Genomic DNA, 27586 nt, shown 5'->3' on the forward strand with positions numbered 1-27586 from the left:
CCCATCAGAACTTTGGCTCGCAATGTTAACTGAGTGGTGTGAAGAATCCTTGCCCCTGGTATCGTCCATCTCTCCAATGAGCCAGCCAAATGGTCTGTCATCAACAGTGCCTTTGTGTGTTACAGACCTGTCTGGCTCAAGACCCAGAATACTGAGAACACCATAAAGCATCACATTGATTACCATCTTCCATTGTAAGACGCATCACCTCAGCTCCAACTCCGCTCATTTTATCACTGATTACTACAGTGCATTGAACTAAGTGGTGTGAAGTAAACACTTTGTTGTGAATACACATAAACTACATCGGAAGCACAGAACATACTTGGAGATCTATAATGTTTTGAAGTTCAGTAAACATTTCAGTACATAAAGATATGTGGAAATTGGGAGTTGGTGTATGCCATGTACACTGCATGGCTTCACAATTTCTTAACAGTAGTAGCACCTCAGTGCCTTGGGACATCGTCCCGCGTTGTTGTTGTGACAAATATAAAGGGAAAGCTGCTGTGACAGTGATGCTGTCATTAAACCTGTTCAGGTGGATGTTAAAGATCCCTATCCCAAAGGCACTATTTGATCAGAGAACGTTTCTCCTTGTGTCCTGGACAACAATCCTCCAAATTAATTGGTCATTTATCTTGGGGACATTTATGGTGCTTTGCTGTCACCAATGTCTGCAATGCTTACCTCCAAAAAGTCACAAATCTTAGCAGTAATTAAACGTTAAGCTCTTAAATACATTGATGTATGAAGGTGCTATAAAATTTAAAATACTTTTGAGGTGGTGGACACAATAATTCAACTGCTGAACTTAACCAAACACCCAGGTCCTTCTATGAAACACATCCACCTCTGCAAGCTATACTGGTAAGAAATAAATCTCAATGTGAAAATTTGAGAAAATGCACAGATGAATTTTGTGCGGTTTGGGTGGAAAATTCTTGAAGACTTTGAAATGATATTGGTCAAGGATTGTATGGTATTGTGACCCTTGCACCAAGTGCAACACTTATCAAACCGTGTACTGGGTGTGCATGCTGTGAGTAAACACGGCTGTGCAGTGTGGTTGGAAAACAAACATATATTTTGCTTTGCTTTATTTTTAAACCTTAGCGTATTCTCCTCCCTCCCCCCTGGCTGTGTTGACTTCCCTCTCCACACTGAGCAGCCGGTGGCTCAGCGGGTCACTCCGCACACAGCGGGTCACTCCGCATGCAGCCGCTCGTTTCACTTGTGTGTTTGGTGTTGACCCACAGCTTCGGTCTCCTGTCGTCTCCGCTCGTCAGAGACCAGAGGCCTGGGAGCCGCCTGCAGCCTGGGAACGAGCGGCAGGAAAGCGTGTGTCTCGGCAGCTGGAGACGGGGTCGGGCAGGACAGGCTCCCGCTCCTTCCCTCACACCAGCCCTGCCCTCCCTGCCCAGCCTTGCCCAGCCCTGCCCTCCCAGCCTTGCCCAGCCCTGCCCTCCCTGCCTTGCCAGCCCTGCCCTCCCTGCCCTGCCAGCCCAGCCCTGCCCTCCCAGCCTTGCCAGCCCTGCCCTCCCTGCCCTGCCAGCCCAGCCCTGCCCTCCCAGCCCTGCCAGCCCAGCCCTGCCCTCCCTGCCTTGCCAGCCCTGCCCTCCCTGCCCTGCCAGCCCAGCCCTGCCCTCCCAGCCTTGCCAGCCCAGCCTTGCCCTGCCGGACAACAATGCCAACCATCGACTGGAGACACGGGCGCGGCTGGGCTCGGGGTGGCGGCGGTGGCGGTGTTGGCGGCGGTGCAGACCTCACCTTGGCTTTACCGGCCTCCAGCTTCTTCTGTCTCTCCTCGTCTTCCATTCCTGTCACAGAGCAGCACTGAGGTCAGTGACACGTTAGCACCGCCGAGCGCCCGCCCTCAACAGCTCCTCCCCGCGTCATCATGGCGACCGCCGGCGCCGCACCACGCGCGCTCACTGCGCATGTCCGGCCGTGCGACCTCACCCAATCACTGCGCATGTCCGGCCGGGCGACCTGACCCAATCACTGCGCGTGTCCGGCCGAGCGACCTGACCCAATCACTGCGCGTGTCCGGCCGAGCAACCTCACCCAATCACTGCGCATGTCCGGCCGAGCGACCTCACCCAATCACCGCGCGTGTCCGGCCGAGCGACCTCACCCAATCACCGCGCATGTCAGGTAGCGGCGCCGCGCGGAGCTGCCGCTCGTGTTCGCAACACGGTTTGGCCTCTCGAGCTTTTGGCTAAAATGAGCGTTCACAGGGCCCGGTGTTGAGGTCAGTCTGACTGAGGTGTTCATGAGAGGGGCCGTCATGGAGGGACATCGCGCCCTGCGCTGCCTGTTGGTGGTTAGAGTTACGACGTCTTTCCGACGTGAAGGGCGGTGGCCCAGTGTGACTTGTTGTTGTTGTTGTTGTTGGAGGCCCGGGAGCCGGGGATCGGGGGCCCCGAGGCCCCGTGTGGTTTGCCGACATTCGGGGCAATTCCTCGCAGCGGCAGTTAGGCCGATTCTGACCTGTGAGGGGCGAACTCGCTCATCATTAAAACATACTGCGCTGTGGCTGAATTATTTACAACTCGTCATATACGGCACAACATTTCACTGCAGGAGTTGAGTGCTTGGATTCAGCAGCAGCTCTCCCCCAGTCTGGACTGTGAGTGAGGATTAAAACACAACCCTCAGACTCCGAGCCACACTATGTATATACATATATATATATATATATGCAACCATTCTGTTGATTTTGACCATGAAAGCAGAAATACAGGGCATAGGATTGGGATTCTCAATCAGGACGAGAGATGGTGAGGATGTTTTTGCCAATTGCAAAAGCTGGAAACTACTGAGATATGGTCAGGAACCAGCACCAGTGATCTGCCGTCCTGGAGATCTTGGAAGATTTACAAGATATGAGGATGTTTATTTGGTCAGCCTTGGGAGAACTCGTAACCGTGCTTAAGGTTATCCAAATCAACAACGAAAACAATAGCTTTAAACTATACGGTATCATTCATGCAGGATAGCGCCTCAGAGCACTGTGCGCTAATGGGGTTGGGCACAGAGCAAGGAAGAAGGGAAATGACCATAGGCTGGGACTGAGTATTTTTTGCCAGTACAGTATCAGAATTGAGACTTTGCCTCTGATCCCGAAAAACATGGGATAGTGGAATGTTAGAATAATGATAATCCTTCCATTTGATATTCAACAACGACAATTTTCATTTATGTATGTTTCAGCTGGTTTGTGGAAAGGTAGTGGTGCAGACGGGCGATGTTCCAGAATTGAAAGCAGACTTGGTCAGAATTTGGATGAAAAGTTTAATGCCTTATTACGTTGAAGTGTATCAAATTGCTTCACAGAGTTTTCTTTAAATTGTAGTGAAGGTGAGTATAACAGTCAATTTGCATACAACAACAACTTGCGTTTATATAGCGCCCTTCATGCAGGATAACGTCCCGGAGTGTTTGACAGTGATGGAGTCTGACCCTGATCCAGAGGGAGGGGGGAGGTGACAGTAAAAATGCTGAAAAAGCAATGATCCACAAACTGCCTTGAAGTGAAGGACAATTTTATTTGGAAAATTGTTGGCCAGGACACTAGGAGAAACTCTGTTCTCTTTTGGAATAGTGGCCGTGAGAACTTCCCAAACAAAATGCAGTCATAGCACTTTACAGTAAATCCTGTGAAGTGCTTTGAGATGTCCTTCTGAAGTGAAAGCTGCCTTATCAAATATATGGATTATTATTATTATAATCTTATTATAATCTTCAGGTTTCACGTCAACCTGAACAGGCAGACATTATACTAATGCTGAATTATTATATGCGGTTTGTAAGAGAATTGTGTGTAGTTCTTACATTTTGTAGTGTTGATTCAGGTCATGTTGCTTGTTTTATTTTAGAATTATTTTCAATAGTAACATTTTAAAATGTTAAGCCAATTGCTGAGGTGTTTTTTTCCAGAGGAAAATTTCCTTTATGCACAATTACAAAAGGTTTCATCTTTGCAGAGGATGACAGAGATCTTCAGATAGATGAAGGTAGTGATACAATATTGTGTAACTTGTGATGTTGGCATTACTTCTGTAAACCACTAAGTTGTTCTCCTTTGCTGAATCACAATGAGTACTTTTCATTACATTTATGAACGTTTTAGGATTAGTTGGTCAGATACATCCGGTATAAGTTACAAATGAATAATAATAATAATAATGAGATGATGCAGAATGATGCAGGTTGCAATTTTACAGAACATTTTATAAAAACTTAAAACCTTTTTTCGTTAAACCAAAATTGCAGACCAAGAAGGCACAGGTCAGGATTGTGATGTATTCTTACATACACTGCATAATTCATAGCTGTAATGAATGTTTGAGATGATTGAGACTAGGATGTTTGACTCATTTTTAGCGAATGACTTGATGCTGTGATGGGTATTATGGAAGAATAAATTCATATAGGCAGTAGAGTCTTCTTCAGATAGGGCCTCTCTTATGATTAGGACAAACAAAATAAGAGTTCAAACATCCAAGCATTGTCAAAAAGGACACAACAGAGAAAGGAATTCTATATGGTGCCTAAAGTCAAAGACATGCAGTACATTACCAGTGTTGGTGGATTGCTGCTGCCTCCTGGAAATTGGTGTTGTACAGCGGATCGTCTGGCTAATTTTTAACTCAACACATCGCCTTTTGGACATGATCAAGTCCTTTTATCTTCTGTAGTTAAAGGCTGTCTGCTTCTTAAGGAGTACTCATCTGCAAATGCTCTCGAAAGGCACTGCAGAACTGAAAGTTTAAGCGATTTAATTATTCATTTCAAAGGAGTAGTATGTCACAATTTGTAATTTAAGTAAGTGATGATCAGGTCATTACAGCTAATTGCATGACCTCAAAAAGCATTTGTTTGCATCTCATCAACTGAACAGAGTGTTATGTGTACGTGAAATGTTTCCGCAAAAGTTTATTAGACAATCTCTTTTGAATTGACATAAATATGTAATATTAAGAATATTTGATTGAAAAAAATCGCATATAGGAAAGACAGCCCATGTCCATAGATTGTTGGTGTGAAGCCCTGCTACAGTTTATTTTTCCCAAGTGTCAAAATGGGAATGGGATATATAAAAAATAATGCGACAGCAACTTTATTTTTTTTCTCTAATTTTCTTCTCTTCTGAAGGCATTTTTTTCTTCAGTTGTACAGTTCCGTATTTCTCAAGTCCTGTAGCTTGGAGCGTAAAAGCAGTCAGCTCGCAAGTGAGAGGCCCTGGTTTGATTCCCAGCAATGCGAAACGTTGGGCAAGTTTCCTTACTCCACTTGCCTCTGTTAACCTCGCAATAAGTAAGAATCCAGTTGTTAGTCGTTTGTCAGATCGCTTTTTCGGGGCTAATAATTCCTCAAAAAAAAATATATTGGTCACTTAATCCACGACTGTTTGCTGCATGTAATTGTCTGCTATGTTTCGCCCACAAAACAGTCAATTCGCTTTACAGTATGTTCTGTGAAACGCTTTGATACACTTAGAAGACATGATAAGATGATATATCAAATGCAATTATTATTATTTCACCTTGGTAACCATTTTTATGTGTAAGGTTTGGCAGTGAGTGTACATTGTTGTGGTATTTTAGTCAATCTTCATTCTGTCTTTACTAATTTTGCACCATCCAGCAAGGAGGTCTCTAGAACAGTTGCATTTATATATTGCCCTTCAAGTAGGATAACATCTCGAATTGCTTCATAAATCAAAGGGGAAAGTGACTGTACAGCATGGTTGAAGAAAGGCTTTTAGGTGAGATTTAAAGATGGAGAGTGGGAGAAATGGAGAGAATTCTAGAGGAAAGTTAGCGATGTGGTAGCTGAAGGTTCAGCCACCAATGGTTGCTCAGAGCTGTCGTGGGCTGAGCAGGAGGTCCATTAGTTGAGCTGAAGTGGAGTGGACGATCAGAAGATTGGGGTAGGAGAATATCATAGAGATAGGAGGGTGAAGGGATTTATAGACAAAGGTGAAGAACTTTTAAGTGGATCCATTGGGAGACAGGGAGCTAGTGGAGCCTGGCGAGGATTGTGGTAATGTTCATGGGGAGTTTGCTATGAGTGAAGGTGTGGTTAGTGGAGTCTTGGATCAGCTCGAGACTCGTGCGATCTCGAAGTGTTTTAGAAAAGTCTTGTCGATGGTTTTTTTTTAAAAAAAGCATAAGGGTTTTGGTGGCATTTAGTGTGTGAAAGGGGACTAGGCAGGCAATGTGGCAAAAATGAAGAAAAGTCTTGGTCATAGACTGCATGTGAGGAAGAAAGGAGATCTGAGGATAATACTCAACACCAAGGTTGTGCACTGGTTTGGTCAGTTTGAGAGAGAGGCCAGGGAGGTTGAGATCAGAGCTTGAAGTTTGGAGACCATGGCGGAAGCCAAGGAAGATTAGTTTTGTCTTGTACATGATAACATGCAAGAAATTGCATGCAAATCCTCCAGGCCTTGATGTTTGACAGGCAGGCAGACAGAACATCAGTGGACCTGGCTTCAAACATAGAAGTGGAAAAGTAGATTTGTGTGTGATCTGCATACACATGGACATTAACCTCACGTCTACCGATGATGTAGCCAAGAGATGAGGAACAGGAGGGAACTGAGGATAGAGGCTGAGGGGACCATGCAAGCACAGCAGGGGAAACCATCAGAGGAGGAGACAAAGTGGAAGCAGTGCCAAGTAGTTTTAGGAACCTATCTAGAGATTGGCATCTTTCAAACTTTCTTTCATCTGGTTACAATGCATTATCCAGAAATTAACAATAGACACATGTGAATAAACAGCTGAATGCAATATGGATTTAACAACTAGAGAAGAAAAAGCATTGGGTATTGTGCTCAACATTAACAGAACCTAATTATAATTTCCTTATAAAGCTGATGGCATTTATATGGTGCCCTTCACATAGGATAGTGTCTCAGAGTGCTGTACTGAGGCAGGGTTGGATGCCTAGCAAGAGAACAACAACAACAAGATTTCATTTATAGAGCGTCTTTCACGGCGGGAGGACGTCCCAAGGCGCTGTACAGTTGGGTCAGGACCCGAGCCTTGGGGGGAAATGGTCAGGGTGAGGGGAGGGAAGGGAGGGAGTGAGGAGGGGGTAGAGAGTCGAGAGGGGAGCTGAAGGCACGGTCAAAGAGAAAGGTCTTGAGACCGGCCTTGAAGGAGGAAAGGGAGGAGGCGGCGAAGGCACTGGGGATAGAGTTCCAGAGCCTCGGGGCTGAGAGGCTGAAGGCCCGACCACCGATGGTAGGGCGGTTGGTGCAGGGGATGTGGAGCAGACCGGAGCCAGAGGAACGGAGGGTACGGGCAGGTAGGTAGGGGGATAGTAGGTCGGAGAGGTAGGAGGGAGCAAGGCCGTGAATGGCCTTGTAGGTGAGGATGAGGATCTTGAATTCGATCCTCTGGGGGATGGGGAGCCAGTGGAGGCGAGCGAGGGTGGGAGTGATGTGGTCCCGAAGCCTGGTGCGGGACAGTACACGAGCTGCAGAGTTCTGAATGACCTGCAGCTTGTGGAGGGAGGTGGCGGGAAGGCCGGCGAGGAGACAGTTCCCATAGTCCAGCCTTGAGGTGATAAAGGCGTGGACCAGAGTTTCAGCAGCGTGAGGGGTGAGGTAGTGCCGTAGTCTGGCGATATTCCGGAGGTGATGGAAGGCGGTGCCAGTTGTGGCGCGGATATGAGGGAGAAAGGACAGCTCAGGGTCGAAGAGAACCCCGAGGTTCCTGACGGCTTTGCGAGGTGGAGAGTGCAGCCTTGGATGCTGATGCTGTCAGCACCTGAGGTGCGGAGGCGCTGACGTGAGCCAATCAGGAGGGCCTCAGTTTTGCGCACATTGAGCTGAAGAAAGTTGTCTCTCGTCCAGGACTCGATGTCGGACAGGCGGGCTGTCAGGACATCGGTGGTCATGGAGTTGAGGGTAGAGGAGGAAAGGTAGAGTTGGGTGTCATCCGCATCCATGTGGAAGTTAGCCCCATGTCTGCGGATGATGTCACCAACGATATTTCAAGAACATTTTTCTCCAAAAAGAATGATTTAGGATTTTGTTCTGCTCACAGTGGAGGCTGCCTAACAGTCTGGGTTCTCTTCCCAATTTGCAAAATTTCTGGGTAAAAAATTCCACTTTAACCGGTTTCCAAAGAGTGAAAGCTATGTTGCCTTAGTGAAATTAAGACTCTTCTGTCTAAAAAAAATTATTACATTTGATGTAGCACATGTAATGTTGAGATATCTTAAAACCCTTCACAAGATATAATGTAAAGTGCATTTTGTAGATGAACGCGTAGCCAATTTGTTGTGCACAATAACGTCCCACAAACAGCCATGAAGGGAATAATCAGTTTTATGATTTAATTGGTCAGAACACTGAGAGAAACTTCATTTTCTTTCCAAATAAAGACTCTTTAACATCCACCAAAGCGAATCTCAGTTTAACAGCTAATCTGAAGGACAATGCAGTGCTCCCATGGCACTGTTTTTGAGTGCACAAAGTACAGATGTGTGTCTTAACATGTTGTACTTATTGTACTGTTCATTAGATTTAAAAAATGTTCATGTAATTTCTTAAAATGTGACCTACTAATTAAAAAGGATGCTACAAAAACATGTGATGACTTCAACTTCAAATTCTTTTATTATTGCACAATGGATCTTTTTTGACATTTGCGTTGCAACTCGTTGACAGAAATGTGTGCATGGAGCATGCTTAGAATTTGATAGCTTGTGCATATATTCGTATGGCTTTCACCATGTCTGCCAGCTTTTGCAGGTCTGCGATGTCCAGAGTTCTTATTAAATTAATCGTTAAGTCCGAAGGTTCCAGTGAAGGTGGTTGTTGATTTTGCCACCAGATCAGGGCTTGCGCTAGCTTATCTTCCAATGTAAGTGATCTATATGAAAAGAAAATACCTTCTCAGCAATAGTCACATAGCCAAGTGCTCATTTTTTTCCTTTTACCAAATCAAGTAAATCTTGTTTTAGTTATGACTATTTTCCCTTTGTAACAGGTCTCTCTGCCCTGCCTTCTTTTCTTCCCCTCCTCCTCCTTCTCCCCTGCCCCCTCACCCCAAGTACATTCACCTTCCTTGAGTGAGAGGTCTTGAAGTGAGCAACCTGCCAAAGGGTTCTGCCAATGGTAACGCTTAAGGTAACCATTGGGAGATGAGTAAGATCAAACAAAAACCTTCCTTCCTGTGGTGAAGAATGTAATGTCCACCCTGTGGCACAACCATGATCATGATGCTCAGCATCCAGTGAATCACAGATAGAAACCTGTGCCTTGCCCCATAACTTGACACAAACCTTTAGATCACTGACTGTGTTGTGCTGTTTCAGTTCTTATTAATGTCAATTTTGGTAAATCTAGATTGGAATTGAATGCTTCTCATTGTTGCATAAGTTATGATGTAAAACAGATGATTGTTGTTAGAGACAAATCAGGAAATCACACAGAGGTTTAGGATAGGGAGCGGAAGGAGCCTGAGAACCTAGAATAATATTGAAATCTTTTCAAGTTCGGAGTGGTTATTCGTTTCATAGCTGCTTGTGGGACATTGCTGTGCACAATTGTGTTGTCGTGTTTGCCTACATTATACGCATTTCACAGAAATTCCTGTGAAGCACTTCAAGATAACCTTTGAAGTAATAAAGTGCATTACCAAAAGCAATTATTATTATCCTGCCCTCACCCTGAGGTGCACACACAGCATAAGAACCCACGGCTGGTTTTCCCTTCCCTATACAGGTTGATGAAACCAATGCAGTTACCTTGTGCCATACTAGATAATTAGCTAACTCACTGGATCTGTGACGTTCCCTTGACTATGGCTCTTCTTTACTGTAAAGTAAGTTCACTGAGACATGGATTATAGACACCTATTGTCAGGTACACACTCAGTGATTTGGAATGTTCTCCCAATGTGAAAGGTGCTGTATAAATGGAAATTTGTATGGTAGTGTCTTTAGAATTCAGAATAAACCCTTCCACGTAGCAGGTTCACGCTTGATAGATACTAATTGTAAACAATTTGGCTGAAGAAACATTTTTCTTGAAAGCAGTAACCTATCTCCTCCCCACCCTCCTCGACTCCCATTCCAGCTCAGATGCCATGTCATGTTTGTTAAGCGGCTTGGAACATCCTGCAGACTTGAAAGACACTATATAAATATAAACTTCTATTGTAATTTGGGGCTTTTAATACAAAATAAGCAGGGTGTTGGAATTAGAGCAGTTAGCCCAAGCTCCTCGACATAGGTATGATTAACCAAATGGCTTCTTCACATGTGTTTACATGTACAGGACAAGAGTGTTCAATCCCAAGCTTGTCATGAATCTTAAGGATAGTTTTTCAGGACACATTAGAACCACATTTCTGGTCCACTTGAAAATTCATATTTTCCCCCATATGTATTTCAGGAACATCATCTTGTGATGGAAACCATCTGGATGCAAATCTTAGAAAGTGGGGGAGCATTACCAATCTCTCCAGAGAATTACTTATTTTCTCAACAAAGCAGATGCGGAAGCATGAAATGTCAAACCTTGCTTTTGACAATAACGCAACATTTTCGTGTGGCAGATGTAGCTTCTTGCAAAGATGTTCGAAATCCTCAGAAGAAACCTTTTGTGTTATAACCTTTATGATTTTTTCTAGTAGCTTTTCTGAAAGAAAACAACACACACAATACTGACACAGACATTGAAACAGTATGTCATTAACCACTTAATACTGTAACTGTATTCTGTGCTACTGATACTTAATAATCATGATGGCTTGCAAGCAGTGTTAGCTGACATTACTACATATACTTACTGTCCCTGATTGCTGTACACCTCAAGTATTCATCTATTGGAAAAAGCTTTTCTGCTTCGCAAACTTGAATTGGGGGTTTTACTAGGGGATTTGCATCCAGCTGTATTTCTTCCAGAGCCTTCAGACGGCCAAAGTCTCTTGGGAGAGAAGACAGCTTATTTCCTAACAAAGTAGAAAAAAAATTATATTTTTAAATAATTATGTATCCATGCCAACTATGAGTTTTACACTAATTATTATAGTACACAACTTTCAAAAATTCTTAAACTTCCACTTATTAAGGAACAACTACATGTGGCATAGTGGTTAGCTCGCTCATCTCGCAAGCGAGAGGACCCGGACTTAATTCCTGGGCGGGTGAAAGCATGTTTGCTTATTCCACACACCTCTGTTTACCTAGCAGTAAATAGGAACGGTTGTTAGTTGATGGATTGCTTTCCACATGAGCCAACCTAATCGTATGCTCCTGCTCAATATCTGTACTTAATATTCCCTCTCTTCAAGAATCTAAACAATTCCCTTTTAAATTGATTTAGGGACTCTCAATTATGGTTTTAGAAATAAGGCTATTAAGAGATATGGGGAAAAAGAAGAGAACTATGTTTAGAAAATAAAAAACAGGCATGAAATAATAAGATGGACCAAAATGCCTTCTATTCTTACCTTCCTAAGCCTATGTCAAGAATTTCATGACAGACAGTGCTTTATAGATTTTAGAAAGAGCTTAAAATTTACAGACATCTTACCTTTCAAGTCTAAATGCTGGAGTTTGGACAACGCTGTAATGAAATTGGGGATTTGGCGTATTCTATTATTTGCAGCTTTAAACGTGGTTAGATTCCTCATTAATTCAATATTGTTTGGAAGTAATGGAATCTCATTGTCTTCTATGTCAAATTCTTGTAGGTTGACAAAATTACCCACTTCAAAAGGTATATCTCTCAGCTGTAAAAGCAATAAATAGCCAAACCAAAGGTAACATGTTATGAAGAGTTTTGGAGATATCCGGCATGAAGAACATAACTTCATGGGAGTTGCACAAAAATAACTAGGAAGTGACTACTGGAATATAATTTTTTAAAAAAATCTCAACAATACAATGGATAATTGAAGATAATGTTCTACCTCAAGGAAAGTTATAGTTTGCATGAATTAACTGATCGACTAGAAGTTCAGATGGAGACTTTTAGCTTATTTAATCTTATCCTTCCATATTATTAATGCTACAGTTTTCAAATTACATCATCAAAATGTTAAATAAAATAGTGTTTAATAATGGCATAGTTTGACATTGAGCCGAGAGAAAGGGAAGGTGAGCAGAGACAGAGAATTCCAGCGTTTGGGCCTTAGTGGCTGAAAGCACAGCTGCCAATGGTGGAGCAGGGGACTTGAGGGACATGAACACAGTTTATTTGTGATCAACCCAATTATTTACTCCACTTTACAGTATATCCTGTGAAGTGTTTTGAGGCATTCTCCTGATCACTATACCAAATATAAGGATTATTATTATTTCCCAGTGTTCTTTGTAAGATCTTGGCCGCCTCCTCTGAATCTGATTCCACGGTTCCCCCATAGCTTGCTGTCTTTTCAATCATGCTTTTGTCACTTTAACCTCACTCACCCTCACCCTCCTCAGCTTCCCCATTCCCAAGTCGGGCTCCCAGTCAACTCTGAAACAATTTGAGACATCCTCCCAATCTAAAAGGCGCTATATAAATGTAAAATTGTTTCTGTATCGTATGAAAATGTAACTACCTGGCACTGAGTCTGAAAATCCACATCATTTATGTATACTAGATACAGAAAGGGATCCAGTCCCAGGTTGGACCCCTGAAGCATCCCATTCAATAACCAATATCTCACTATTTTGAACAAGCTCCCCTCGCTCTTCACCTTTATCTAAAAACTCATCAATCAATTTAGGGCTTGAGATTCCTGTCTTTTCTATTATGTTTGTAACAATTTGGCATTCTTATACCAGATTGAAAATTTGGAGTTTGTACTAATGGAAGAATTTGCCTTTATCATTCCGCTCAGTCTATACTGTCTCTTTCAGTTTGGCAACTTTGCAGCCGATTTTCTCTTTCTTTTTCTAATGAAGTTTTGACTATTTCTAATTGACCTGTGTTTGCTTTTCTCACACTGTGCCACACTCCAGCACAAATATTCTTCCTGCAACAATTTTTAAATGTACTCAAACTTTCTGTAACCATGGAAATCCATCACTGTGTCTCATCTGCTCCAATTCCACCTCCCCAGAACTACCAATGAGGAGCAGTTAAAGATGGGAGACTACTAAGCCCCTTGCTCTGTGTGGAGAGTGCAGGAAGTAGGTATGATATATTGCATGTTGTGACAGAATTAACATGAATTTCCAAGGGTACATAATTCATGATAGATTGATAAGTGTTAGTTTCATCTTAAGAAAACAACTTGGATTTGTATAGGAACAACTTGAATTTGTATAGGATTATGGTTTATTATAATAATAATAATCCTCGCATTTGCTATAACGCTTTTCACGTCTTTTGGACGTCTCAAAGCGCTTCACAAAATATATTGTAAAGTGAATTGACTATATACTTGTGGGTGAAACGTGGCAGCCAATTGCGCACAGCAACGTCTGTGGATTAAGTAAGCAAATTATTATTGTTTTTTATTCTTGTAATGAGTCACTCACTTTCTAAATTGCCCAATCTTTTCATTACCTTAAATACCTCAATCAAATCATCCCTTAACCACCTCTGCTCTAAAGAATATAACTCCAACCTAACCAACTTCTCATCATAGCTAGTATGATGAGCTAACATCATACCATTCATGTAAAATGAACATCTCATAGTGCTCAACAATGGGGGAAGTGAAGCATCAATCAAGAAGTGGGAAGCATTTATCAGTGACTGAGAACATCCTTCATACTTTGAAGACCAAGTATTGTATCTGCAGCCTAATGTAAGCATAATGGGATAATGTTGCTGTGTTTAAAACCTGTTGTTGAAATCAAAGGAGTTAGAAAAATGTAAAAGGTCACAGAACGCTTCTTCATGCATAGTTGAATAACCTATAAAGAGAAAAAAGTTAGAGCAGAGAATAAGAAGTTATAAATTTGTTCTCTCTGGTCAAAAAATAACTAGTTATTTTTGGGATGGAAGTTTTGAGGGGTAGTCTTAGTTTGCTAAAATGTTAATTTTCATCCAGAGAAAATATGACTTTAACCCCTCCTCACCAAATCAACATTGAATAATAAATATGAAACAAACAAATTGACTCTGGGGTCTTCAAGTTCCAATTACGCTCACCTTCAATTCAGGAAAAACACTTGGTGGTGGATCTGTAGAGGACAATTTCATTTCTCAGGAAAGGAACACTGCCACTTAGTGGCCATTTATGTTGCCACAAAATAACCCATTGCAAAGTTTATCCACCATATATATTTTTTTCTCCATAATATTTTTGAATCTGCGTGTGAAGAAATGTTCTGCATCTACATTTCATCTAATTCTGTTTTTATAACAAGCACCAAACAATCCCAAACTATAACGAAAATGTGCTAAAATGAATGCAAGAGAGGTTTGGATGAAGAAAGGCCTTCAGTACATTTGATCTCATCCTTACAGAAAAGCCATCCTGCTGACCTCTCATAGCATCAAGATGGTTTTATTTCAAAATGAGATCAGTGTCCTGGTGCCAACCATCCTTTCCTGTCATCTTGTTCCAGTCATGAATTGCTCTTTGGGCAAAGATATACTTTCTGGAGTCCTGTAGCTCAGTGGTTAGAGCACTCGCTTTGCAAGTGAGAGACCTGAGTTCATTTCCAGGCAGAGGGCGTAACCTTGGGCAAGTTTCCTTACTCCACACAGAGCCTAATAATAATCCCTCCAAAACCAAAAACAATAATAAATTGGTCATTTTCAATCTACGACTGTTTGTGGGACATTGCTGTGCGCAATTGGCTGCCGCGTTCGCTCACAAATATACAGTGAATTCACTTTACAGTATATTCTGTGAAGCGTTTTGGGACGTCCTCCCTACGTGAAAAGCGCTATATCAAATGCAAGGATTATTATTATTATTATTCTGATGTCTGTTCTGAATTTGCCATTTGAACTGTAAACCTATGTTTCTTTTACTATTTTAGTGCATCCTAAAGTATTCTGTTTTTTTTCAATTCCATTTTTTAAAAAAACAGCCTCATTGTTACACAGTGCTATTTTCTTACCTTAGCACCAAATGGCTGGCTGATTTTCAATTTTTGCAAGCTTGTTAGTTGACATATTTCAATTGGAAATGATGGAAGTTGGTTGTTAGAAAGGTTGAGTTCGATAATATTGGTCAGATTTGCAATTTGAGTTGGAATGGCCTTTATTTGATTGTTTGAAATATCAAGTACTTTCAGATCCGCTAAATTGCATATATTTTTATTAATTTCCTTAAATTCATTATTTTGAAGATAAAGATTCACAAGGTTTCTCAGTTGAGAAATATCGTTTGGAATATCCTTCATCCCATTTTCGCTAATATCTAAATAGGTCAGGTTCCAAACTTTGCACAGATGAATGGGAAATGACGAGATCTTATTTCCACTTATATTAAAGTACTGAAGGCTCTTCATGCAGCACACATCAAAGTTTAAATATGTAATTTGGTTGTGACTAAGATTCAAATTCAGCAAATTAGGCATTATGCTAAATGCAGTTGGAAATTCTGAAAGTTTATTGTTGCTCAAATTGGCGCTGACTATTTGCGAACAGTTTTTCAATTCAATAGGAATGTTTTGCAGTTCATTGTAAGAAGCATCTAAAATTGTAATGTTTTGGAGATGCGACAAGCCAAATGGCAATTTTTTCAATTTATTCTTGCTGACAGAAAGTTCTTTTAGATTATACAGATTACCAATGTGTTTATGTAAGTATGTTAATTGATTGTTATCAACTAAAAGTTTCTCTAGTTTTACACAAGTGAAGAGCTCTTTGGGAAGACTTTCTAAACAATTTTTGGAAAGTTTTAGAACCTGCATTTCTTGCAGTTTCTCTACTCTGTCTGACAAGTTAGTCAACTGATTTTCACATAAACTTAGATGTGTCAAGTTAACCAATTCAAAAAATTGTATAGGCAAAAATGTTAACTTATTATTATCCAGACACATTTCATTTAAGCTTACTAAATCAGAGATCTGCATTGGTAGACTATGAATATTGTTATCTGCAATCTCAAGTTTTATTATCTTTGGAATGTGGCATATTGGTTTTGGAAAAATATTGATCTGATTAGAGTTCAGATTGAGAGTTTGCAAATTCTTCAAGTTGACTATGGTTGCTGGTACACTGCTTAGCTGGTTTGAACTCAAATCCAGGACATTTAAATTAGCCAACTCATCAATTATAATAGGGACATGAGAAAGATAATTTTTGTGAAGGGAAAGCTGCCTCAAGTTGACAAAGTTAACAATGTTGTCTGAAATAGCTGTGATACTGTTGTTACTGAGATCTAAAACTCTCAGTTTAACAAGATGGTTAATTACAGATGGAAATGCGGTCAGATTTTTTCCTTGAAGATTTAATTCTTCAATATCAGGGTCACTGATCATATTTTTAATACTGTCTTCCTGTAAATGTGTCATATCAGAAGAGGAACTGAAAGTACTGACAGATAGATGCTTAAATCTGGTAGGGTGACTTGAAATTTTCGAAATGCCCTCCATTTTCAGGAATTTGTTTCTTAGTGAATGCAGCACACTAAAACATAGAACAAATGTTATTATTCAAAACTGTTCTTGTAAAATAGTATTACACTCAAAGTCAATTTAAATTTACAAAGCGGTGGAGTGGCGAAATTACAATTTTGAAAAAAAACTTTAATGCAATTTGAATTTTTTTTTAAGCCAGTTCAGCTCTGAGGTGACATGTTTGGCAACGGAAGTAAGAAACATGGCAATTGAAATGTAATGCAGACAAATGTGGGGTTATACATTTTGATAAGAATAAGGAGAGCAAGTGGTAAGATTTTAAAATTGGAAATAGCAGACGATCCTAGATGAACATAAATCCTTAAAGATTGAAGGTGTGTGGACAAAGCTGTCAAGAAAGTAAATGGAATTGTAAATTTTATAAATAGTGGTATAGAATGTAAAACCAGGAATTTCGGGGTATGGAGAAAAGCCGGTCAATGGGACTGAAAGGATTACTCTTAAAAGAGTCAGCACAGACAAGATGGAGCCTTTTGTGGTGTAAATTTCTATGGTTCTATTGTATGTTGTAAATTGTATATGATAATTCAATTTGTGACAATTTTTAAAGGTGCTATTGGAAAAAATGTTGACATGAGAAACAAAGCCAGTTTTATATATAACTGCCCATTTAAAAAGAACCCCCTCCCCCCCAGCAAAACAAAATCAAACTAGAAAATCTAGTTGTCTCTCTTTGTTTCTCCATATGGTAATTTTCCTTTCAATAATATTTTCTAGTGTTACTGCTCCCTCACTGTACACAATGCGTATGGTTATTAGTACGCTGTTTGTTTCCTGGTTTGCTGTTCAGTAAAAAAAAATCTGCTTTGCACTAACCTCCCACTCTATTTCCAAAGTCTAGTGATTGCGTTGCCGTGGCTGCAGGTAAACAAAGCAGATTCCCCCACACCCTCACCAGCTAATGACAATATCCCTGTGTCTTGGGTGGTTCCTATTATGATGCGATTTGGAAAACAAGAGAGGAAAAAATAATCAAAATAATAATTATTTTATTATTATATGTATATTTTAAGCCTAGGTATTTTGGACTGCTGATGTTTAATTAAAAGTACCATATTTGGAATCTAATGATAGAGAAACTGATGCCCTATATAATAATCCTTGCGTTTGATATATTATTATGTCTCGACAACGTCTTAGCATGTCGTAGAGAATTCTCAAAGTGGTGTAACTGTATTTTGTGGGCAAACTTGGCCGCGTTTCACCCACAAAATACACAATCAATCCACTTTAGAGTAAACTCTGTGAAGCGCTTTGAGACATCCTGACAATGTGATAAGGCACTAAATTACATTCAAGGATTATTATTGATGGGCCTTTCTGAGATGCTCTGAAATGCCAGGTTCATAGAATAACTCTAGATCTGTTGAACCTGCAGATGTCTTTATTGCGCTCTCAGAGGGTTGTCTACAACAACAACTTGCACTTATATAGCGCCGAGGGGTGTCTGGGGCGAGGGCTGAGGGGTGTCTTGGAAGTGGGACTTTGGAAACATTCATAGTAGCAACTACTGGTTAACTAAAAAGTTGTGAAGCTACCCTATTATCTAAAAAAACATATATCTTCATTTCTTTAAGACGTATTAGACATTGTAATGGTGCCACGGCTTTTTGGTCACCTTGCAAGTGGATTATAAACACCTGTAACTTGTTGGTTTCCATCCATGTAGGTCTGAAGGAGCTGAGGCACCATTGGTATCAGAGAGACATGACACCGAGACGAGTGCTGCAAGCCATGCACATATACCTGCATAAAACAAGGATTTACCATTTTCCACAAAATGGGCTTCCTGCTGCACTGTTGAAAATATCTTGCCTGAGATTCTGCACTGCCATTCAGAATGACCCAACCAAGAGCACCAAAAGGCCAGAGAATCGGATTCTGTTAAACAATTTGTCTTTCTTGGGTGTGGACATAAAAATGGCAAGAAAAAGGCAGCCGGGAGTTTTGAGAAGGGAGACAACAAACGAAAAAGGACTTGTACAGTTCTTGAGAAACAAAGGAGCTGATCACAAGACAATTGCCAGTATCATTTCACGGTACCCCCGAGCCATCACGCGTTCCATTTGCCACCTGGAAGAAAGGTGGCAGTTGTGGAGAAACATATTTAAGGTAGACTCAGACATTATAAAGATTGTCGAACGTTCCCCAGAGTCCTATTTTCGTTCAAGTGACAATGAGAATCTAGAAAAGAACATAAATTTTCTTTGTTCGCTTGGTCTGACAGCAAAGGACTTGCATCGCATGTTCACAACTGCCCCCCGCACATTCTCCAATAGCTTGGAGCTGAACAAGCAGATGGTGGAGTTTCTGCAAGAACTCTGTGTGTGTTTAGGTGGTGATGATCCCAATGATTTTGTTAAACGGATCATTACCAAGAATGTGTACATACTTATACGAAGCACTAAACGGGTCAAATCCAACATTGAATTTCTCAAAGAATCTCTTAAACTGACTAATGATACCATCTTAAAGCTTCTTCAAGGCCAAGGTGCTGATCTTTTGGACCTCTCCAATCACTACATTACAGTAAATTTCAATAATGCAGCTAAAAAATTGCGATTACTAGATTGTACAGATGAGGAGATCAGGAAGTTTTTTACTACGTATCCTCCGGGACTCTATGTCTCATCTGACAATCTTTCCAATAAAATCGATTGTCTCCTAGAAGATACAATATGTATTGAACAAATACTGAAGTCACCAAGGGTATTGGAATGTAGTGTGGCCACTTTGAAAAGTCGTCTAAATAAGTTAGCAAAGGTTAGATATAACTTTGAAGATCAGGGCATCTCTATTTTGGAGTACAGTAGAAAGCGATTTGAAGCAAAATTAGAGAAACTAAATGAAGAATTGTAGAAGTTTTAATTTCCTTTCATGTTTGCCTCGAAATGACAGTCTCTACACTTTACACTATGAAGTGCTTTGATTACGATGCATAATGTATAATTCTTTATATCATGTAATATGTATCTTTTTCCATGTATCTGATTGAGTTTCACTTACAAACACTTTTTTTTCTATTTCCCATTATAAGTTGTACTGAACTACCTAATCATTATTGAATGAAAACATTGTGGACTGTATGGTTACTGTACTGATTTGGTCTTTCAAACATTTATAAAGTAGTGAATACAATCAATTAAAACTAAAACTCTTTTACAATGCAAAAGTTAATTGTTTTTACTACATAGAATTACATATAATGTTACAGCACGGAAATAAGCAATTTGACCACTAGGTCAACTACTCTGTACTGGGGTTTAGAGAAGTGTCAGCCAGGCTCAGTTGGTAGCACTTTTACTTCTGAGTCAGAAGATTTTGGGTTCAAGCCCACGTTGCGACTTTGAACTCATCGTCCAGTTTGACACTCCAATGCAATGCTGGGGGACTGTGGCATTGTTGGAGGTGCCTTCCTTTGGATGAGTTGTTAAACTGAGGTCCCATCTGCTGTTCAAGCGCATGTTAAAGATACCATGAAAGGCAAAATATTACAGATGCTGGAAATCTGAAATAAAAACAGAAGTCGCTGGGAACAAGCAGCAGGTATCTATGGAGAGAGGAAAGTGAGTTAATGTTTCAGGTCGATGACCTTTCGTTAGAACTGGGGGATGTTGGAAGGGAGCAATTTATCAGGACAAGCAGAGAAGGGGGTGGGGAAAGAAAAACCAAGAAAAAATTTAGGTGGAGGACAGAAGATGATGAGATTAGAGGTGTTCATGGTGCAAGACAAAAAAAGGCAATAGTGTGAGATTATAGAAAGAAAAGATGTCTGAGACCCAGAGGATGTGTGAATGGTTATAAAAGAGGGGGAGGCAAGGCCAAGAGAAGATGATGGAGCTGTCTTTAAGATCTGAAGTGGTTAAAATCAATGTTGAAAATGCCTTCGGCCCATTGAATCTCATCCCTCAAGAACACGCACTCTATCATCCTGCATCAAGCTGCTTTTTAAATGAGTCTCGTGTCCTGGCCTCTACCACCTTTTCTGGCAACGTGTTCCAGTTGTTAAATACTCTTTGGTTAAAGAAAAACGTCCTAGTATCTACCCTGAAATTGTTCTTTACGACTCTAAATCTGTTTCCTCTAAGCAACCTAAAGTATTGTTCTGGCTTTACTTTTTTAGTGCTGTGTTAGCATACAGCATATAAAAGGTAGTTAAACCAAGCAGAATTTGATTACAAATCTTCAGACTGAAATTTCATTTTAAGCTGCTTCCAAACAGACTTTTGGAGCCATCTAGTGAACATTGTAAGTAATGCAGTTACTGAGAGGAATATATTCGAACATCAAGAACTAAACATGTAGTTAATACAGTATAAACCGATTTTGTAAAGTGACATTAACTTAATGAAACGCAAAATACTGTAGATGCTGGAAATCTGAAACAAAAACAGAAGTTGCTGGGAGCACTCAGCAGGTCAGGCAGCATCTATGGGAAAAGGAAAGTGGGTCAACGTTTTGGGTCCACGACCCTTCGTCAGAACTGGGTCTAACCTAATGAAAAACTGGTGAACATGCTTTGTTTCTTTACAAACTTATGATACAACCATGTACATCTTAAAATAATGCATCACTTTCGCCATTGTCACCAATTGTTCCTCGATTCTCTGGCCCTTCTTCCCCCTCTGATTAAATAAAGGTGTATGAAGATATTGCCTTTCAATACTATTATAAAAAGTGTGTACATATGTACTGTACTGATACAGCTTCTGTGATTAGGTGTGAAATTCATTAGAAATAGATCTTAATTGATTGAATTTAATCACTCAATTACTTACATTTACTATTGTTTTAAATGTGACTCAGAATTTATCTTCCCTCATTTGCTGACTGCATTTTAATTCCCTTTTCCTTCTACTAGAATGTATGGTCACTGGTACTGTTTTTCCCTCTGTCCAGTAACTCATTCAAATAATACCCTAGGATCTGTAATATCCACCTGACCCTGAGCCACCAAAAGAAAGCAAATAAGACCTTGGTTCAACATTTCATTTGAAAGGCAAGATCTGACCTAGGAGGCTTTGATGTTTGCATTAGATGCCAAAACCTCAAACCCGCTGACATCTCTCAAATATTCAACTTTTTAAAAAAAACATATATATAGGAATGGACAAATTTAAGAGAGATTGGGCATATTTTTGACTGTTTTAGAGAATAGAGGAAAAGATAGAATATATAGTATAGTATTTCATTTCTGCTCGTGAATGCTCTCGTAATGTTTTGATACATGCTAGCAGTTTTTCTGATTTTTCTTTTTACAGGCATTTAAATAATTTCCCTTCTACTGGTGGAAGGCTCCACAGTTATCAGTTGCCCTTTGTTAACCCAACTAGGACGTGAGTCACCAGGGTGGCGCCTCCCACCTCACATACTAGTTGAGTTAACAAAGTCAACTGATAACTGAATATACTGTAAGCTCCTGATGATTTGTCGCTCCAGGATGTTGTTCAGTGAAAAGGGCTCAGTGACGAATTATCCGGGAGTTGCGAGTTAGGCATATGTATAAATAAATGTGACTGAGATATTAGCAGCATAATGACTGAAGTGGTGGTGACAAGTTACGCCAGGGTTGAGTTATCAGAAGTTTACTGTATATAATACATATGTACATATAATATGTATATATATATTGTGTAATAAAATAATTGTATCTTACTTTCGAAATTTGTATTCACAAAGTCCAATTGATCCAAAAATCCATGAACCATATCCTCATCCATACCAAACTCTGCATCCACATCACCCTTGCGAAAAGGTCACTTCCTTTACTTCTTCAAAGCTAAGCAGCAATGAATTTCTTCACTGCTGAATAATGCATGTGTCTGGGATTAGTCTGAACACCTGGTATCTGTCATTATGCGGTGATGCAGACAGTGGTGGATTTAGAAACTCAATCTGATCATTAATCAGAGCCCTGTATTAGTCTTCATGAAATGATGTGGGCAGTGCTGGCGAGGGAATTAAAATGTGCTCTGGATCTACACCTAGGAATCTTTACACTATCTGCATAGCCATTTGGTGCTAGCTGAGTTATTCCCACACTTGGCTCCACAAGTTTATCACCCCCATTTCCCAGGAGATTGAGTTCAAAATCCTCGTCCTAACGTTTAAATACCTCCCTGGTCTTGCCCCACCATAACTCTGTGACTTTCTTAAGTCAAATGAAATTGTACAACCTGATCGCTCCCTCTGCTCAGCCTGCTTCATATCCCCACCAACGGTGGTCAGAATTCAGCCTGTTTGCCCCCACTCCCTGGAACAACATCCTGGAGTGAATGACTCATTTCTCCACTCACCTCCTTCAAAATTAGTCTTTTAAAAAATATATATAGTATAGGCAAATTTAAGAGGGGTTTGGGAATATTTTTGACTGTTTTAGATAATGGAGGAAAAAATAGGATATAGTACACGGTATTGAATTTCATTTCTGTTAGTGAATGCTCTTTGGAATGGTTTGACACATTCTAGCAGTTATTCAGATTTTGCTTTCTTTTACAGGCATTTAAATAATTTCCCTTCTCTATAAATGTAACCTCAAAATCTTCCTTTTTGACCTCGAATTCAAATAGTTACCACTATTTAAAAAGAGAAGGGAGTTTCTCCCCATGTCCTGGCCAACAATTCCAGATAAAATTCGTGATTCGCTTCATGGCTGTTTGCGTCCCGTGCATTCGGCCATCCTCCTACGTGCACCCTCCATCCTCCCTGATCCCCGCTCGGGTCCTAATCCCTGACTGTTTAGCTCCTTGGGACGTCCTCCCGACCTGAAAAGAGCTTTACAAATGTAATTTTGTATTGATTGTATTATGTCAAGTTTCCACAAGAACAAATTACAGCAGTATTTCTTCTCAAAATAGGGTGAATTTAAAAACAAACTATGAATGTAATCTTGTTCTGATATTTTTGCTTTCGTTCATTTAATAAATATATTCACCATTTTACTTTTACTGCACAGGACACTAAATTCCATTATGCTGATTTACAAATAAAAACACATTCTAATTTATTATCAGTTAATTTGCTGGAAATAATAATTGGTTTTGTGGAATGCCACCGATGTAATTGCTGTGGGGAATGTCCCAGATAGTAAGACAGGCTTTACAGCTTATGAGACTAATGCAGAAAAATGAGTGGAGGCCACTTGTGTCTGAGGTCTTGAAAACTCAGACACATACACTTGTCACTCAGTTTATAACACAGCCATAGAAATCCTAATAAACTGGAGGAATATACAATGACTAATTTATATGGGTTTCATTAAACTTTCATCAGTTAGTCATTTTATCCTATAAATTGCTCATTAAATCTTTTTTACATTACTGATTCCTATCAACACACCAAATGACACAATGTGAATAATAATTCCTTCCTTCATTCACTATGAAGTTAATATGCAATTAAAATATGTATATTTATGAAAGGACTCATTTCAATTTGCGTACATATTGTGTGAGATTGTGCAGCTTGCCCTATTTTAGTTGTATCGCATTCAAAATTTATGAATTTCATAATAAAAATCCCACTTTGCATTGTGTTATCACTTTGCTTTACATTATACAAAAGTCTTTGCTGATTCCATATCACATGATTGCTTGGAAAATTGTGTTGCATAGTGTTTTGATTCCATTTTGCTCAATATTATGAAGTCAATTATTGTTTTCTTAGTTTGCATTGCAAGTTGTGTTTGATCATAACATTTACCATGCTGATTCTGAAGGATAGTGAAATAAAATACTATTTAAATACAAAGTTGAAAGTACTGAAACTGGTTGTATTCTGTTACAGAAAGTCTGAACGTAACACTCATTCCTGGATATGGTTCCAGAAATGCCATCAACCCTCAATATCTCGTTTATGGTGGTGATTTTTCATGCATGAGCTTTAGCAGTGACTATTGGCATTCTTTTTAGTTTCAAGCAATGATATAATATAAACCATTTTCATTGTTTTCATTAATAAAACTAATGTTATCTTGACATTGAGGAATAATGGTCAAAATATTTTATACTGGATGATCCTTCTCAACACAAAGGAGTCATTTACTTATCTTCAAGGTGATTTTCTGTACTGCTCGCGACCTACCAATGTAGATCGCTACATTGCAACAGGAACAGGAGGAGACCATTCACTCATTGAGCTTTTCCATTACTGTATTTTATTACATCAGGCCATATGGGATTTTGATCGGGTAATTTGGGAGACTCTATTTCCACTACTTGGGGAGTCAGTGCCGAGAACCCAAAGCTATGAGAGTCACAAGAAAAGTCAAAGGAGATCTTAGGGGACATTTTTTATTCAGAAAGTTGTTGGAATGTGCAATGCCCTGCCAAGTAAGGTTTTCTTAAAGATTCTTTGAAAACTGCTAAGAAAGAGGCTGCAAAATTATGATTTGCAAATACAACACTGATGATGAGTAATAGAATGAATATATAAGACCTTTTGCAGCTGATGGTTGAAGATTTGAGTGATGTACACCATGTATTTAGAGGCTCATACGTTCCTTAATAAGCAACTATATTAAGCATGGTGATGAGTTTCCCCATAAGTGTGAACCCCGGCTGATCAAAAGAAATGGGTTTCTTTACAAACTTATCACCATGTTCAACAACTACTGGAAGTATGTGTATGCTTGAATAGTGACTAACATTTCATGTACTGCTGTGGAAGTGGGAACAAACCAAGTTGTGTTTGATTTCGGAAACAAAGCCTTTTGTCAGATAGTGTAGGGAAAGTCACAAGGTACAACTGGAAGTAATCACTTTAAAAGAAAAACTGTTTCATGATTTCAATTTTTTTAAGCTGTTCAGTTGAATGTGGAGGCTGAACATGTTGAAGGAAATAAATGGCATTTACTAAACATTTCCTCTAGAGGTCACCATTAGTGCAAATTACAGTACTGACGCAAAACTGAGCTTCAACTGTTAACTAAAGCAAGATTTCTGTTTATCTTTTCCCTCCTAAGGTTTTTGCAATGTATATCTGGAAATGGATTATAGGGCTGGGGGTAGTGTAATTTAGGGTCACTGGATTATAAAACAGAAGAATAACGCGAGTCTACTCCTCACCTTTTTCCAGAAGTTACCTCCCTTCTGGTCAAAATTCCCCTGCACTGAATTACAAGCCACAGCAACTCAGCCTGCCTGGATCTCCACCCCACACAGTTACTCCTGCAGCTCCACTTAATTCAGGACAGTGTTACAATTATACACAGTCCCTGCCACCTGGCTGACAATACATTATTTTCCTGGTAATGATTGTGGTGGACATACTTTACACAACGACTGCGGTTTAATAGCCTTCTTTGGTCAGAACTCCTTCAATGTCTCCTGGCTTGTTTCTGGAGTAAAAGTCCAAGGGAAGAGTAAATAAATATCTACCATGTCTCCATGTTATTTATTTGAATTTTTTATGAAGATGGATTTTGAGATAGATTTCCTCTGTTTTTTCCCTTTGCATGACTTACTGCCTATATTTCTCCCATAACCAACAGGATGTGCTGTACCACCCAAACATGCCTCTCTGATTTACCCATCCTTTAACTGAGAGATGCTGCAACCTTCACTCCTTTTGGACAAGTGTTAGATCAGGACCTCCATCACATTGGGCATAATACCAAGCAGCAACTTTTCCAAGTCACTTCTGTAAACTCTCCACAACTGAGGCACTTTCTTTTAAGGGGTTATCTTTCTTACTTTAAATCATCGAAATATTTGTGATTATTTCCAAATACTTACATTTGATATAACACATTTGATGTTGGGAGGACGTCTCAAAGGGCTTCACAGGATTTACTGTGAAGTGTAGAGGATTTGAGAAGATTTAAGGGGATACAAATTGAAGGCCCGATATTGAAATTCTAACAATTCAATTTTAATAATAAAAACTATCACAAGCACATGCAGAAATGTGTGTTCTCTTCCAGCTGCTTAATCACACTCAGCTTCACACATATGCTACAAAACTAATTATGGTTGTCATTAGCTCCTGCACGGAGTTTTTTCAAATAGTCCTCTCTGATCGGGAGACCTAGCTCCTAGAGCAATAATAATCCTTGCATTTTTCTATTGCGACTTACACATCAGAGGATATCCCAAAGTGCTTCACAAGATTTACTGTAGAGTGGAGTGATTGTGTATTTGTAGGCAAATGTGGCAGCCCAATTGTGCACAGCAATGCCCCACAAACAGCCATGAATTATTCATGGAATTGCTGGCCAGGACACCAGAGGAACTCCATTCTCCCTCCCTTCTCTCCAACAATGCAACACACGTCCAGCACTGCATTGGAGTGTCAGATTAGCCCAGTGCCAGAAAACTAAAGCCCATGGGCCGGTTCCAGTGGGACCATCAAGAGGCGATCTAGATAAGTCCGTGTTTGATTGGTATTGTGTTTCCAGGTTTTTCTTGATTGAATACTGTTGATTTATGGTGTAAGTCAAGAAATATTCAATCAAGAACATTTAAGTATAAACAAAATGCAAAATACTGCAGATGCTGGAAATCTGAAACAAAAGAAGTCGCTGGGAACACTCAGCAGGTCAGGGAGCATCTAAAAGCAATTTACGTGTTCTACCACCACTACCAACAACAACAACAAGATTCCATTTATAGAGCGCCTTTCACATTGGGAGGACGTCCCAAAGCGCTGGACAGTTGGGTCAGGACCCGAGCAGGGGGGAAATGGTCAGGGTGAGGGGAGGGAAGGGAGGGAGCGAGGAGGGGGAAATGGTCAGGGTGAGGGGAGGGAAGGGAGGGAGCGAGGAGGGGGGAAATGGTCAGGGTGAGGGGAGGGAAGGGAGGGGGTGAGGAGGGGGGAAATGGTCAGGGTGAAGGGGGGGAAGGGAGGGGGTGAGGAGGGGGTATAGAGTTGAGAGGGGAGCTGAAGGCACAGTCAAAGAGAAAGGTCTTGAGACTGGCCTTGAAGGAGGAAAGGAAGGAGGCGGCGAAGGCACTGGGGGATAGAGTTCCAGAGCCTCGGGGCTGAGAGGCTGAAGGCCCGACCACCGATGGTAGGGCGG

At 40.3% G+C, this 27586-nt stretch overlaps 3 protein-coding genes across 9 annotated transcripts in view; 1 reads left to right on the forward strand and 2 right to left on the reverse strand.

Moving 5' to 3' along the window:
• Positions 1-1944, reverse strand: part of akap9 (A kinase (PRKA) anchor protein 9) — a 118592-nt gene extending 116648 nt beyond the window's left edge. For all 4 annotated transcript variants that reach the window (XM_042332271.1, XM_042332270.1, XM_042332269.1 and 1 more), the window contains exon 1: positions 1771-1944. In XM_042332271.1, coding sequence (XP_042188205.1) covers positions 1771-1818 — 48 coding nt within the window. In that variant the 5' untranslated portion in view covers positions 1819-1944. The remainder of the gene's footprint in view (positions 1-1770) is intronic.
• Positions 1945-2069: 125 nt separating this feature from the next.
• On the forward strand, positions 2070-19736 carry LOC103181225 (transcription termination factor 1, mitochondrial). 4 transcript variants are annotated; one of them, XM_007897536.2, is made up of 4 exons: positions 2141-2254; positions 3217-3363; positions 13083-13156; positions 18239-19736. In XM_007897536.2, exon 4 carries the CDS (start codon positions 18277-18279, stop codon positions 19426-19428), a length of 1152 nt encoding a protein of 383 aa, XP_007895727.1. In that variant the 5' UTR covers positions 2141-2254; positions 3217-3363; positions 13083-13156; positions 18239-18276; the 3' UTR covers positions 19429-19736. The 4 variants fall into 4 exon arrangements, with proteins under 4 accessions (XP_007895729.1, XP_007895727.1, XP_042188327.1 ...); XM_042332393.1 differs by having other exon boundaries at positions 13083-13152; XM_007897538.2 differs by lacking the exon at positions 13083-13156 and having other exon boundaries at positions 2070-2254.
• LOC103181271 (leucine-rich repeat and death domain-containing protein 1) lies at positions 8636-16443 on the reverse strand. Its single transcript, XM_042346986.1, has 5 exons — positions 15043-16443; positions 11567-11765; positions 10821-10982; positions 10549-10669; positions 8636-8897 (listed from the first exon to the last, which is right to left on the reverse strand). The coding sequence occupies exons 1-5, from the start codon at positions 16441-16443 to the stop codon at positions 8714-8716; spliced, it is 2067 nt and encodes a 688-aa protein (XP_042202920.1). The 3' UTR covers positions 8636-8713.
• Positions 19737-27586: the final 7850 nt, after the last annotated feature.

The sequence above is a fragment of the Callorhinchus milii genome, unplaced genomic scaffold, assembly GCF_018977255.1.
Source record: "Callorhinchus milii isolate IMCB2004 unplaced genomic scaffold, IMCB_Cmil_1.0 Scaffold2, whole genome shotgun sequence".
Lineage (NCBI taxonomy): Eukaryota > Metazoa > Chordata > Chondrichthyes > Chimaeriformes > Callorhinchidae > Callorhinchus > Callorhinchus milii.